The sequence below is a fragment of the Homalodisca vitripennis genome, unplaced genomic scaffold (genome assembly GCF_021130785.1).
Source record: "Homalodisca vitripennis isolate AUS2020 unplaced genomic scaffold, UT_GWSS_2.1 ScUCBcl_1152;HRSCAF=4423, whole genome shotgun sequence".
Classification (NCBI taxonomy): domain Eukaryota; kingdom Metazoa; phylum Arthropoda; class Insecta; order Hemiptera; family Cicadellidae; genus Homalodisca; species Homalodisca vitripennis.
This window is the reverse complement of record NW_025777317.1, coordinates 58280-73590: the sequence shown is the minus strand read 5'-3', so window position 1 is coordinate 73590 and position 15311 is coordinate 58280. Positions and strand designations below refer to the sequence as shown.

General features: G+C 32.8%; 1 protein-coding gene across 1 annotated transcript; it reads left to right on the top strand.

Annotated features, from left to right (window-relative positions):
- The first annotated feature begins 9820 nt into the window (after positions 1 to 9820).
- LOC124371268 lies at positions 9821 to 12149 on the top strand. Its single transcript, XM_046829609.1, has 2 exons — positions 9821 to 10156; positions 10336 to 12149. Exons 1-2 carry the CDS (start codon positions 10052 to 10054, stop codon positions 10813 to 10815), a joined length of 585 nt encoding a protein of 194 aa, XP_046685565.1. The 5' UTR covers positions 9821 to 10051; the 3' UTR covers positions 10816 to 12149.
- Positions 12150 to 15311: the final 3162 nt, after the last annotated feature.

Genomic DNA, 15311 nt, shown 5'->3' with positions numbered 1-15311 from the left:
TTTAATGTACTGACCGAGAATAATGCATATTGGAGTAAAAAGCACAAGCATATTTTTATAGTTGCATTGCAAAATGTTAAACAAAAATATGACCTGGAGAGAGAAAATGTAGTGAATAGTGGCAATGTAAACGACTTAGAATATCCTATACAATTAATGGCAAACCTTAGTAATTTAAAATTTAAAATACATTAATTTATAGTGGGTAGGGTCCAATAAGCGGACCCGGTTTTTTATATCGAAATTGGAAAATGATATTACTTAATCATGTAACCATCGATATAATCAATCGATACTGATTAATTATTTTTAACAATTAACATTGTTAATACATGATCTATATGAACAGCTGTAAACACTTTCCAATAATACAATTAAGGTAATATTTTAAATTTCACATAAGTAACATTGTGTATTAAAAATGGCTGTCAATCTTAGGAAGCTTCACGAAATTGCTTTAAAAGACGATAAAACATGTTTTTATGGCTTCAGAATGTTGGGTTAGGACCTAAGAATCCATTATGTGATATTTGTGGAAAGGTAACAAATGTAACTGTCAGAGGAGCTAACATGGTCGTCTTCAGATGCAAAAGAGAAGGTAATGGTGGACACAACTTTAGTAAAAACGTTTTCGTTCTGTTTCATTTAGTTAAAGTTATGAGTTTCCCTGATTTTGGTTATGTTCATTTTATTTGTTACATCATTAAATTCACATTTTAATTTAAAACATATGATTGTTATTACTTTTATATCGATTGATAGTCTATGATTCGATATGCGAATATTAGGTATCGATGATTATATTCTTCGATATAAAAAACCGGGTCCGCTTATTGGACCCTACCCCCATAATGGAATTGTATTACATTCCATCTCAAGTGCGATTATTGGTGTAGTTTTAAATGCTCCAGTTATTATCCTAAGTGCTTGATTTTGGATAACATCAAGCTTATGTATTGTACTTTTTGCTACGTGACCAAATACAAAACAGCAATAATCAAATTTTGATTTTATTAGGCTATGGTAGATGTTAATAAAATTTCAGGATGTGTGCCTTTTCTTCCACAAGCTAAATATTTCAAGATATTAAGATCCCTTATTCCTTTACAAGCTAACTTTTCAATGTGTTGTTTAAAGGTAAGTTTCTTATCGAAAGTAATCCCCAGTAATTTAATTTCTTCGGCTAATGGAATTATTTTATTGCCCAAGCGGTTTTAATCTTCGTGTTTTCCTCCGTCTAGATATTATCATTGTTTTACATTTTTCAGCATTCATATCCAATCCCATAGCTTTGACATAAAAATTAACATTACACATTGCTTCTTGCATCTTATCCTGTGCCTGGCTTTGGTTTTTATTCATTGTATATATAGTAATATGATCGGCATATTAAAGTGAAAATGTGTTTTTTTGTAAATCTTTATTTATTTCAGCTATGTATATACTGAATAATAAGGGTTTCAATACACAATACAGGGTATTGTGTATTGAAACAGGGTATATACAATATACAAAAAATACAGGGTATATACAATAAGGGTTTCCTTGGGGGATGCCTCTGTATGTATATCTGCAGTGACTATGGTTAGTAAACTTTAATGTTAACCCTCCAATTGTTGTTCATCAAAATTTTGATGAACACAACCCAATTATGATTGTTGTTCATCAAAATTTTGATGAACAAACATTCCCTTCCATAATCACTCATTGAAGTATATTCCGGCAACGTATCGATTCGATTCATGCACCATTGGATTCGGGAAAAAAAAGCCTAAGGAATACTATAGTTTTATTCCTCTTTGTATTGTAGTTGCAATGTACCAAGTTCGTAGTTTGGAACGTAAAAGATGTGACCGCCATGTTGTCGATGCCGTCTGAGTTTTTGATGTGACGAGTCGTGTTTATTAGTAAGTTTTAGTAGGTTTATTTGTGTTTTAGTGTTGTGTTTAGTGTGTGGTGAATTGTTAAATATTGCAGTAGTGAAAATAAATATATTTTAGAATAAATACATTTTTCGAAAATTTTTCGCAAAAGTTTTGAGTAATGACAAAATGAAACTTTTTTCGACTCTTCAAAAAAAAAAGTTATGGAATTTATTTTACTACTGCTGTATAGTTTACTTCATTCTGAGTAATAAAATATGCAATATAACATGTATTGAAGTAAAACTGTATTAGTAAAACTTTTATTAGCAAACTCTTACGTATACACCCTATTTTCACAATTTATGCGCATCGCTGCTTTTTGTTATATAGTGTTATTATAGTTTCATAAATGTGTAAAATCCTTATGTGTTTCTGAAACTAGAATAAATTTGACATAAAATGGATATCTCACTTTTATAGTTTTCTTACTATAACTTGGTTTGCTAGGTATGGTCCTCCCCAAATTAAAAAAAAAAAATGTAAAATTTTGAATTTCATGGAAAAAAATTTTTAGTCAACATTTTTTTAAGGCCAAATTTTAAATACTAATATTATTATATGTTTAATTCTGAACACAAAAATATATACTTCTATATATATTACTTTTAATTTATATTTTTAATAAATTTTTTAAAAAAACCCTTGCACGAGGCTCGAAAACATGCTGCCACTACAGGAAAAAATGACTGCCAGTTGGAGGGTTAATTTCCTCTCGCTTAGCCATTTGTGGCAGTGCAATATAAATTTGGACGGAATACCCCATTTAAACATTTTATTTAATAGAGTAGGTATATGAACCTTATCATATGCACTGGATATATCTAAGGAGGTTATAATAATATTTTCATTGTTTGTTAGGCCTGTATAAATATCTGATAGTAAGCTTAGCATATAATCGCCACAACCAACATTTTTCTTAAATCCATACTGAGTATCTGGTACAATATGTAAGCTATTAGTTAAGCACTCTAGTCTATTTTTAATCATAAGATTCATTAACTTAACCATACAGGGTATCAAGGAGATTGCTCTATACGATTGTTCTTCATGTCTATTTTTATTGGGTTTAAGTATTGCTACAATTTTACAATGTTTCCATTCTATAGGCATTTCTATTTTATTGTTCCAAATGTTATTGTAAATGGATAATAATATATTTAATGCGTTATTAGGGAGATTCTTAATCATACTGTATGATATACCATCAATACCTGGGGCTGTATCCTTGTTCTTAAGTTGTATTACTCGTGTTAATTCATTAATTTTAAAGTCTTGTTCCAGTATATGATTTGTATTTATTACCATGGGGGGAAATATTTCATTAAGCTGAGGGACATAATCTGAGACCAGGTGTTCAAAAAACCTGTTACACAATTCTATATTATTATCCATATCTCCATCATTTGCCTTTTCCTTAGAATTTTTAATACTATTTACAATTTTCCAGGCATATTGAGTTGATTTTTTATTATTTATTTTATTACACACTTCTATCCATCCTTGTTTTTTTGCTTTATATATTATTTCTCTTGTGTTTAATTGGGCTTTTTGGTACTTATGATAATTTAAAGGTGTCATGTGTAATTTGAAAATTTTTAATGCAATTCTTCTTTGGGCGACTGCTAATGAACACTCATTTGTCCACCATGATTTGGATTGGAACTTATTACTTTTACATAATTTAACCTTTGGAATGGCTTGATCAGCTGCACTAGTTATAACTTCACATAATTTATTGATTTGTTTATTAATTGGTAATATTTTAATTTCATCAATATGATTATTTACTATCACAGTGTAAAGAAACCAGTTTGCCTTTTTAAAATTCCTGTTGTCTGTGTTAATATAACCATTACAATTGTCCTTCTTTAATGTTATTTCCATTGTCATTTGTATTGGAAAATGACCACTTCCTATTGGGTCTGTACCTACTTCCCATTTTACCATTCTATTAAAAATGTTTGGGGTTACAAATGTTAAGTCGATTACTGATTGTTGATGGTATAGATTTGGGACTGTAGTAAAACATTTATTGTTCACTAGCTGTTACACGCGGCTTTGCGCGCAATCTTTATAACCGAAGTCCTTATATTACTTAGTAAAAGCAATTATGATGTAATATGATGGGAGTCCTATACAAGTTTTAAAACGTAAGTAGGCATACAACAGGTAAATATTATTTAAGTTCATGGTAAATAGTATTAGATTTTAACTTAATTATTATATCATGTTTTGCACGTGTAGGAGCACTTCTGGTTCTAATTAATTATATACATAACGTCACAGCTGAATCTGTCTTGTCATCCCGATGAAAAAAACACAAATCTCGGATCACGCAGGTCTCGTAAACTTACTTCGGTCAAAAAGCGTATATATTTCCAGTCCTTGTCATATATTTCAAGTCTAAGATATTTCCAGTACCACAGTAGAGTTTGTCTTGTTGTTCTGACGAAGAAAAAATATATATACTTGCATAGGACCGAGATGCCTACTTCGGTTAAAAAGTGCCTACTTAAGACCGTTTAAATTCACTTACCTACGATGTCACAGTTTAGCTTGCCATATTGCCTCGATCAAAATACTAAATACGTTTGATTATCTAGTTCTCGGAAATCTATTTTGGTCAAAATCGTGTTGACATAGTTGAGTTTGCCTTGTCCTGATGAAGAAAATATACACACATATAATATTCTGTTGCACGCTCTTTTAAACACAAATTGTCCCAGTTATCTTTCAAACAACTTTCGATTTATGTCTGAAATAAGTGAACGAAGTACAAGGAGGGGTACATCCTTATTTTCTATCCCAATTCATCGAACAACTACCTTTAGTAAATCGTTTACAGTTTCTGCCTGTCGATTGTGGAATGCTTTACCTGTGAACATCAGAGCCATCGATAAACGCGCTCGCTTTGGGGCGGAGGTCAGGGCCTTGATGCTAGGGGCTCAGGGGGTATAGCGGTTGGCGGCTTTGGAGTGCCTTAGGGCAATTCCATGCAAGTTGAATGAATGCGTGTGTGTCTTGCAATATTATTTTAAATTTGTATAAAGTTACATTAATTATTGATGATTGTTTTTATTTTAAGATTCATTTAATATGTAAATTTTAGTTATAAATGTATACATATGTATGTTAGTTTAATTTTTTATTTTTATGAGGTTAAGTGGTAGAGAGGACTTTATAGTCCTAACTTCGCCTCTAATAAAGTCATTTTTCATTTCACATAAGTAGGACCAAGAAGCCTATTACGGCATAGGGAAAGTACTACCTACTTCCTATGTACTTTCGTTATAAGGGGGAAATCCTTATTAAGGTTATGCAACATTCCAAAATAATCATTATTAAAGTTTTGTGTCATATAAGTCTTGTTTTTTTGAACTGTAGTCAGGAAAGAATGAATCGTTGAGGCATGTTAGTATTCATTTCTCTATTTTTCCATAAGCCACTTTTAAAATGCAATATCACAATGTCAAGGAAGCCCACCAGTTTAAAGTAACTAATGAGAAAACATTCATGACTTTGATCATTAAAGTTGGTTACATAAAAGTGTTTAAATAATATTTAAAATGCATTAGATGATTTAAATTCGTCACTGAAGAATGTGTAGTATAATTTATATTTTAATTTTTTATATACTATCTGCATTACACTACTGATCAAGCACTGTTTACTTAACATTGATCAAATTTATATGTAAACAGATGTTTCAGACAATTTGTTGAACTATAGCTGAATATGTCAACAGCTGTTTAATGCCCGTTTTTTTTTATTATGAAACATATAAACTACATTTTTTCTGAATTTCAAAATATTCCAGGTAATTTTTCTTATATTTTGCTTCATAAAAACCTTCCATGGATTTCAATGAGCATTTTACAAAAGGAATTAACCAAAGTGGTTCAGGCGTTGTTGAGTTATGCGCTTACCAACACATTTTGCGATTCATTTTTATATTATAGATTAGTATAAAATTGGAATTAGTATAATGTTTAACTATATCGTTACCTCTGCTGTCGGTCTTATAACAATTCCATAGTATATGATGCGCATTCATATCTCCACATATAATTATATTGCCATTGTCCTGACTGAATAGTTGCTCGCTCCAAAATTGCTGGTTAATTTGGTTATTTGTGCAGTATATATTATAAATCGTCAAAGGGATATCAAGATTGTTGATCTCTATACCTATTAATTGTATTGTATTAGTGTTTAATTCTTTAGAAATGTTATATGGGTACTTTGGGATTATACCGACCACACCCAGACATGAATCGTTATTTGACATTTTGCTTCTACTGATTACTAGATTAGTGTAGAACAATATTTCTTCGATATAAAACAGGAATTGTCTTATCGCAAACCCCTCCCCATCCTCAGACAGAGATCAAAGTCGAGCGGTCTAGTAGATAACGTGATTGCAGAGTCTCGCCGCCCGTTCAGCTGGTGCGTCGCTTTGTTGTACTTCCGTGTTTTACCCCTGCATTTCTCCAAACACAAAAATTCAACAAAAACAAACATTACCAAACAAAAACTAAACTCTTTCTTGAAAAAACAAAAACAATAAAAACTTGTTTTTATTCTTGATCACACTCTGCCACCCAAAATGCGAGTGCGCCGCGCTGATGTCAATGAAAGAAAAACATCCCTCGAGATAGTACCTATCAGTAAAATATCAAATTCTAAAGGAGCTGATCAGAAATATAAATTGAATTGTAATGGAAAGGCAATTATGTACTGTGCAAAAAACTTAAATGATCATGTGATGCCGCGTGGTCTGCAGTAATCGGGATTCTCGAGAAAGATAAAATAACAGCGACAACAATACCGATCACAATACCTGGAAATGCTTGTAAGTTTGTAATTTTGTAATTAAAGAGTTGTTTTTTTTTCGTTCTATCATGTTTGTTTCTATAAATTTATATTTTTGTGTTCTTCATACTGGTGTGGTTGGTATAATCCCAAAGTACCGTTATATGTTATATATTTATTTACAATAAAAGCTATACCCCCGTACCCGTCCTCTCTATCTAATCGAATTATATTGTAATTTTTATTTTGCAATATATCATTCTTTGTTAACCATGTTTCTTGTATTATACCAATATGTATATCATTTATGCTAAAGTTGGGGATTAATTCAGACCATTTTGGCTTTAATGATCTAGAATTCCATTGAAAAATATTCATGTTACTTATGCTATACATGCAGTTATTACAATATTCTAATAACCCACATTAATTGTTTGTTATGTTTGTAAAGAATAAGCCTACCATGTTATTGTAATTATCTACTAGGCTATATTCTGACATTGTTTAAAGGTCATACCTATTTAGTCCCTTTTTTATCTCTAGAATAATTAATTGTACTTTTATTACTAATTCTTCTAGATGAGGACGTTTGCTTTGTATTAGTTGTAATTGGTTTATTAAGTAGAGTATTCATCACTGTTCACATATGCAATTAAAATTTCATCAATTTGTTTCTTGTTTGAAACTGTACTATTTTGTATTTCTTTCCTGATTTCCTCAATTTTTGCATTTACTAGGCTTTTAAGTCTTATTTTGTCTTCCTCACTTATATTACTTTCTTTAGGATTGAATTGGCGTTCTCCCGTGTGTTCTGTAATTTCTTTACTGTTTATGTTACTTGGACGCTTAGCAAATTGTGTTTTAAAATTATTTGCTCTATAATTCCTGCCTGCATTATAGGGTCTAGAATTTTGTAAAGGTGATGAGCTGTCTTCTACCAGTTCTTGGTCTTGCAACGGTAAATATCTATTTTGAGATGCTAAAGTTTTAAAACTAGGCCTATCATATACTGAGCCTGTACCAGACAGATGTGGGAACTCAGTCTCACTACTTATAGAAGTATTAAACAAATCAACCTCTGCGTAAGACCTTCTTTTTGTGGAATAATGTTTTTTATATGTTATAGGAAAAATTTGTTTAGCAGAATGATAATCCTCCTTCATTAAGCTCATTCTCTCTTTATTTATTCAGGGCATTGTTTAGAATTATTACTATGAGGGCCACCGCAATGAGTACATTTCTTTGGGTGTTCACAATTTCCTGTATGATAAGGCTCGCTACAATCTCTACATATCCTATCCTTGTTACATGGAGAGTTAGCTACATGACCGTATGCAAAACATCGAAAACATTGTTTCACCGGTATCATATATGGCTCCACCCTCATTCGGACATAGTTAAGAAAAATTGTTTCAGGTAGTGTATCTGATTCAAAAGTAATTTTTACAAAATGAGTGTCTGACACCCTCCTTTTGATTCTTTGGGCGTTAATGATAGGGCATGTTTTACCAGAAACTGTCTCCATAATTTCTTCCTCCGATATTTCTTTTTCAACGTAAACTACTCCAACAGAATTAACTCTTATAGAGGGAACAAAGACATTGAAATTTGAAAGGTGGGGGGAGTCTACCAAATTATTTGCTGATAAAAAATCATTGCAAATTACAGAAAGATTTTTTCCTGCACGGTTAATATAACTTATGCCATCATAATGTTGTTTAATAATTTTGCCGATGTTAAAGGGATTAATTTTGTTTTGTTTTTGCTTTGAATTATTACTTCAAATGGGCCCTTATTTGTATCTTTATACATCCTGACCATGTGACTTTTTTTGCGATCTGGGGATAATGGTGTGGATTCTTTGAAATTGCCATCAGTAAGTTTTCGTTTAATTCTTTTGAATCATTTGGTAATGGTATTGAAATGTAATTATGTTCCAAAATAGAGCTGATAGCCTTTTCCGTTTCCATTTCATCTATCTCTGTGCGGCTGGTTTGGTAGTTGGCTAAACCCGACGGCTCGTCAGGTTCAGCCATGTTCTGACCGGTCTTACCAAGCTAAATTTATTACCGTTTCTTACAACTATTTGAACTAAAATTAAATGGTTAGTAATAATGTTAAACAATACAACTAATATTTACATACCAACATTAATTACATACACACACTATATTTTAATACCAAAGGGAGTATGATAAAAGGCAACCACAAGATTAACAGTAAGGCTTCACCAACGATGTTGATCTTACTTCGACACGAACATTCGGGGTAGAGAAATACTTACTAAGAGAGAAATGGCCAGCTGTGTTAGTCTGAGGAATCAAGAAGGTGCGCCACACCCTTGGTTTGTCTTCGATCCGTCAGTGTAAACATAAACATAACCTGAGTATGTTTGTGACAGATTGTTTAGCCATAGTTGCCTTAGAATACTATTATTTGTATTCTTTTTTGTAAATGGGTAATTTGTGAGATGTGTAGTACATATACCGGTGTCCTTAATAAACACAGTAGGTCAACATCCCAATGGCTTTTATAACCTGTTTTTTTCCAACAGGTTAGGCATCACTTCAATTATATTATTGAATGCCTTAACAAATAATGGTAGAGTAACGTGGGGCAAGAGTGCGCACGGGGCAAAAGTTCGCATTGAGGGTATTTTAGTTTTAGAGATGAACAGTTGGTATCACTGACCATCCATTTTATTCGTCTGCATAGTAGTGTCAGTCACGTGAAGTTTCGTTGCTCTCTGCCTTTTACCTAGGATAATATGAGGTAAGTTTACTTTTAACCTATTTTGATGTAAATAGTGAGAATCGTGTTTTCATATATCACATAGTAAATAAGGAAGTTGTGTTAAGCATGGTTTTCAACGGCATTTCGTCTAGTTTTCAAAGATATGCTTGAATAGTTTGCAGTCTGCTCACCGACAGCAGCACCATGCAGGGAACGTAAAATGTACAATTGGGGTAAAAGTTCGCAATGCACAGTGGGGCAAAAGTCCGCGTGCGTACTCTTACCCCATGCATTTTACAACAATTATTTAATGTTTTTAGTTCATTTTAAACAAATATAATGATGTTTTTACTTTAAAAACAGGTACAATAGTTCATGTAAATTTGTCAGTGAAAAACTTTTATCAAATACTGGTGTATAAAAATAAGTACCTATTAAAAATAATCATTTCAGTTGTCGATCTAATACCATGGTTGATTATATTATTGTTAGCAATATTTTTTATTTATTTCACTAATACTCGTTTCTCTTTTTTTAGGAATTATAAGAGAAAAACGGAAAGAAAACCACGCACTCCAGAAATGCTAGAATCAGCCAAACAAATGCTCAGGGCTGGACAGTCAAAACGTAGTATAGCTCGTGATTTGGGAATAACAGAAGGAGCATTGAAAAAAAAACTAAAAATGGTAAAGCCATATCACGTTTAGTCTATGTTTAAAAACTGCTAATTAACGCTTAAAAAGGAATCACTTAATTAGGTACTATTAGGGCAATAAAGGTCCTGAATTTTGCTGTTAACTTGATTTTGTTTTCAATTATTTTTTTTTGTAATAAACAGATTTTAAGGTCTCGTGTGATGTTTCAGGGAGCTGGAGTTACCAAGCTCGGGCGATTTGTCTCAGTATTCACAAGTGAAGAAAAAACACAACTGAAAGAACACGTCATCGATTTGGACTCCCATTTTTATGGTTTGATATTCAAGGATTTTCGAAAATTATCTTTTGAATTTGCAGAAACTAATCAAGTTAGTAATCCCTTTGATAAAGACACTAAAATGGCTGGAAAAGTGGGCCTTAAGTTAAAAAAAAAAAAAAACAAGTTATCTCTTCGTGTACCTACAAAAACAAGTCTTGCACGAATCATGGGCTTCAACAAACCTCAAGTTGACTTATTATTTCAAAATCTAGAAGAATTGATGATAAAACATAAGTTCCCCCCTTCAAGAATGTTCAACATGGACGAGTCGGGAATTTCTACTGTGCCAAACAGAGCCCCAAGGGTGGTATCAGTCAAGGTAAAAAAGCTGTCGGAAAAGTTTCATCGGCAGAAAGGGGTAATTTGTTAACAGTAATTTGTGCAATGAGTGCGAGTGGTAATTTCATTCCACCTGCTATCATTTTTGCCAGGAAAAGACTGAAACAAGAATTGTTAAATGGTGCTCCTACAGAAGCTGTCATGTTTTGTTCAGATTCAGGCTATAGCAACTCAGAAATATTCCTAGAATGGCTAAAGCACTTTCAAACACACATTCATTCTTCTAAGGACAACGCGGTGCTCTTGGTAATGGATGACCATGGATCTCACATCAGCATTAACGCTGTAAACTTTTGCAGGGACCATGAAATTTACTTATTAACAATTCCCCCACATAGTAGCCACAAGCTACAACCTCTGGACAAATGTTTTTTCAAACCTTTAAAGGACTTCTTTGTTGAAATGTGCGACCAATGGATGGTGAACAACCCAGGTCGTGTTATAACTCAGTGAAGAACCGACTCGTATTGTTGGTATTTCTCAAACTTGCATAGATCACTGTTTTGTTCGCTTTGACACAACTATCAATATAGGAGTTGTACACGAAGCCCAGGTAATGCATTTAGGCATTGCCGACCATTCTTTAATTTCTGTAACTTTGCAGATATGTACTAAAGCACCAAAAGTCAATCACGGATTAGAGAAAATAAATTATAAATCATTATTTACTGAGCTAGGTGGAATGGACTGGGATGATGTTATAAGTGAATTATCTTTATCTGGAGCTTTCGAGTTACTCATTTACAAGATTAATACAGCAGTTAAAAATAACACCCACTCTTACAAAACCACGAATACAAATAAAAAACTCACGCCTTGGATAACTGAAGTCTTGTGTAAACGTATTAAAAACAGAAGAAAAATATATAACTTATTGAGAGCGAATCCTCATGACGAAAGAATGAAATTATATTACAGACGGTACAGAAATAGCTTAAGTGCTGATTTAAGAACTAGGAAAGAGAAATATTACATGATTCAGTTTATAAATTGTGACGGAAACCCTAAGGCTCAGTGGAAATTAGTAAATAACTTAAGTGTGCGCTCTACCACAGGCCAGAAATCGCAGTACGATGTTTCAAAAATCCGCTTGGAGCGCTGGCAAAATTGGTTGTAGGGAGGGCAATGAGTAGTTGCTGTGGAAGGGATCGGAACTTACCGAGCGCCTCCGACATTTGCTGAGCGGGGGACCCGAGTCAGGTGCTCGACGTCCGACTCACACACGCTTCGTTTTTAACAGGGATGGGCTAGTAGGCCTTTCAACATTAGTCTGCCCCTATATACTGACCAGTAAATGGACACAAAGATACACATGAAAACTATCGCCAAACATATATAAAATATTGTAGTATAATTTAGGCAAAACATGATAGGCTACGTAAAATATTATAGAAAAAATCAGACTGGGAGTGGCTTCCTTCAAATATTACATGTGAATAACATTACATGACACTTTCACTTTTATTACAGTACATGTTTTAGATTTGTTAAGACTGCGATGTACCACAGGCCAGAGATTGCAGTATCGGGACTACGGAGCATCTCAGTTATTTGCCGAAAGAAAATGCGTTCGGTGGCGTACGGCTCGTAAAAACGCATTCGCGCCACGTAGTGTGGAGATCGGCTAAATCAGTATGAAACTGTAACCGGTACTTTTCCTACCGTTACTCGTTGGTACAACATACTTTTATTATTATGCAATAAAACGTTTTAGTAAAATATATTTTATTTTTGTTAATTTAAATTCGGTCTACTGAAATATTTGAAAACTAACAGAAACGTAATCATTCCAGTGATATTGTCAGGTCAGAGTGTCTACCGATCTGGAATACGTGGAAAAACTGGGCAAGGCAGGAATTGTTATGAAAACCATATAAAATTTAAATAATTTTAATGTTATCAACAAAACTAACATAATTTTATTAATTCTTTGATACATAATGTAAACCCACACATTTTCTTGTAAATATAATCATTCTTTCATTTTTTTAGAATTACCAGATCACATAATATTTTTAAGACTAACTAACCACGCTACCAGCAACTGTATATTGAAAAATTACATATTTTATGAGCTCAGTTCATATATTTACGACTTAATACACACAGGTACGTGTCATTGTCTGTGCGTCTGCCAAATTAGAATGTAACAACAATAAACTTTAGAGAATTGAACAATAGTAACATAACAAAATTCAGCAACAAAAAACAAAGTCACAACAAGACATTAAAATTACAATCAAGCAAAATATCACAAGACCAACATGAGAGAAATTACAGTTTTTACTTAGCAAATTGTATAGGATAAAAATTTACCTGAGTATATTACACTGAGTATATACAGGGTGAGTGGCTCTTGGTGTGACAAAATAATTTGGGTTATAATGCAATGTAAATGTGATACAATGGTGGTTATAAATAAGTCTAACTCCAAAATTAGGTCTAAAATGAATTATTTTCAGTTTTTCTAAAAAACACGTGTTTTTGTACGTAAATCTGTATGGAGTTCAATGCGCATTTCCTTCACAAAACCCGTAAATAAATTGCATACCAACGTATTCTCCAGTAGTGAACTCCATGGCAGCCTACACTTGACTAAATTGAACAGAAAAATAGTTTATTGGAGGTAGAAGTAATTCATGTGGACACTGGTCTTACAAAACAAGATAAGGAATGAATGTACAATACTGGTGAAAGTGATAAGATAAGGAATTAAAACATTGATAAAGGATGTGACCATTAATCCGTAACTAGCATCCGCAAAATTATTTTAAACTGCTTTACTTTTTTGTAATCTTCAATTCCTTGTTTCATGAGGCATTTTATAAAACATAAAAATTAAGTACAGTGGTTAATAAATTGTTTTAATCTTTTTGTTGCTTGCGTGTTTTTTATATTCAAACTGATAAAAGTAAATAACAGAATACTTAACTATGGTCATATGGCATACCATTTTAAAGCCTATTAAATGGCAAAGTTTTTAATATGACGACACATTCTTGTGTACAGGGTGTGGTAAAAAGTTGGGGTTCAATGATATTTCAGTTTTTCTTAAACCTAGCAACTTTGCCATTTGAATCGACCTGAAGCTTAATTTTCTTTTCTTACCGTTTGAACCGATAACTTTTTCAAATTGAAAATTTAACGGAGAATCTAAAAATGATGTAGTTTGCTCACATACTTTGCTGAGAAATATCAGATTTACGTACAAAAACACGGGTTTTTTTAGAAAAACTGAAAATAATTCATTTCAGACCTAATTTTTGGAGTTAGACTTTTTTATAACCACCATTGTATCACATTTACATTGCATTATAACCCAAAAAATTTTGTCACACCAAGAGCCACTCACCCTGTATACTGGATTAGGTGCAAAATGAACTAAATGTCTCTAACATCTTTCTTAAAATTTTGGAAACAACTCATTTTAGTTATAAAAATACAATTTCTATTACCGTCATTACGCAAAAATATTAATGTTGCATTGAAACTAATAACACATACGGACCTATCTGTCATATTTAATTGTGTAGTTTGTTTTTTAACAGGTACCACTAGTCTCCATGACTGTAAGGGATAATATAGGTATACATGTGAATTAAATGAATTACTATATCAGCTGCTCTTGTCACGTCTATTGCATTATACTAACATAAAATTGTAGTTATAAAACATCTAGTCTGTCTCTCAAAGGAAGCCCTCGAGGGTATCTTGGGTCAACTAGTTCTGGCAATATACATTTGTAGTAAAAAGTTAAAAGTGGAATTTTAATTTAAAATGTTAAAATTTTAATTCCTTTATTTTGTAATGGGCAATAGCTGCTCATGTAATGAGATTTGTTTAACAATCAAATGAAGCAATATAAAATAAAACCTATTACAGTTAGACTATAATATTGCACTAAAAAAAAAAATACCTCATAATGAGGTATGTCACTCATATTTTGGAAATATTGACATTAATCAATAATTTATTGTTCCCCAGGAGGTAGAGGTAGTTGTTACACGTTACGAATTTATTGTTACGGAAAGAGTTCGCCAACACTATTTCGGTGATATGAAGATGTATATGAGAGCTTCCACACGACACGATCATTCATAGCATGGGCGCGCAACGGTGGCGCTTAAGTAGTGTTTCGTCCATGGCCGTTGGAAAGACCTGGGGCGGCGCGGTCCTTTGACACCGCCGCCCGTGAGCTCAGTGGCGCCTGTGATCCTATGCGATCCTATCCTTTCACACTGATCGGATGACGAATAAATAAAAATATTGTAGTTCATACTTTATACATACTTGTTCATAATACATTATTATTTAAAAACAAAATATTGACTACAATTTTTCATTTGTGCAAGATAGGAACTTGATTATTAATGTATGAATAGATATTATAAATCAACAAATTGAAGGAACACCAAAACTGAAAGGCCACACGTTATAACCTAGCGAAAGCGGGTGAGGGGAAATATCCAGCAGATAGTGGTGGGAGAGCTGCCTACAGTTTCCGGCTGTAGCCGCCACGCGCGCCAC

Bases quoted from the DNA above. Each gene is read 5' to 3' on its own strand.
- LOC124371268 (XM_046829609.1), top strand. From the start codon at position 10,052: ATGCTAGAATCAGCCAAACAAATGCTCAGGGCTGGACAGTCAAAACGT. The intron at 10,157-10,335 runs GTAAAGCCATAT...GTGATGTTTCAG, and splicing joins TGAAAAAAAAACTAAAAATG to GGAGCTGGAGTTACCAAGCT.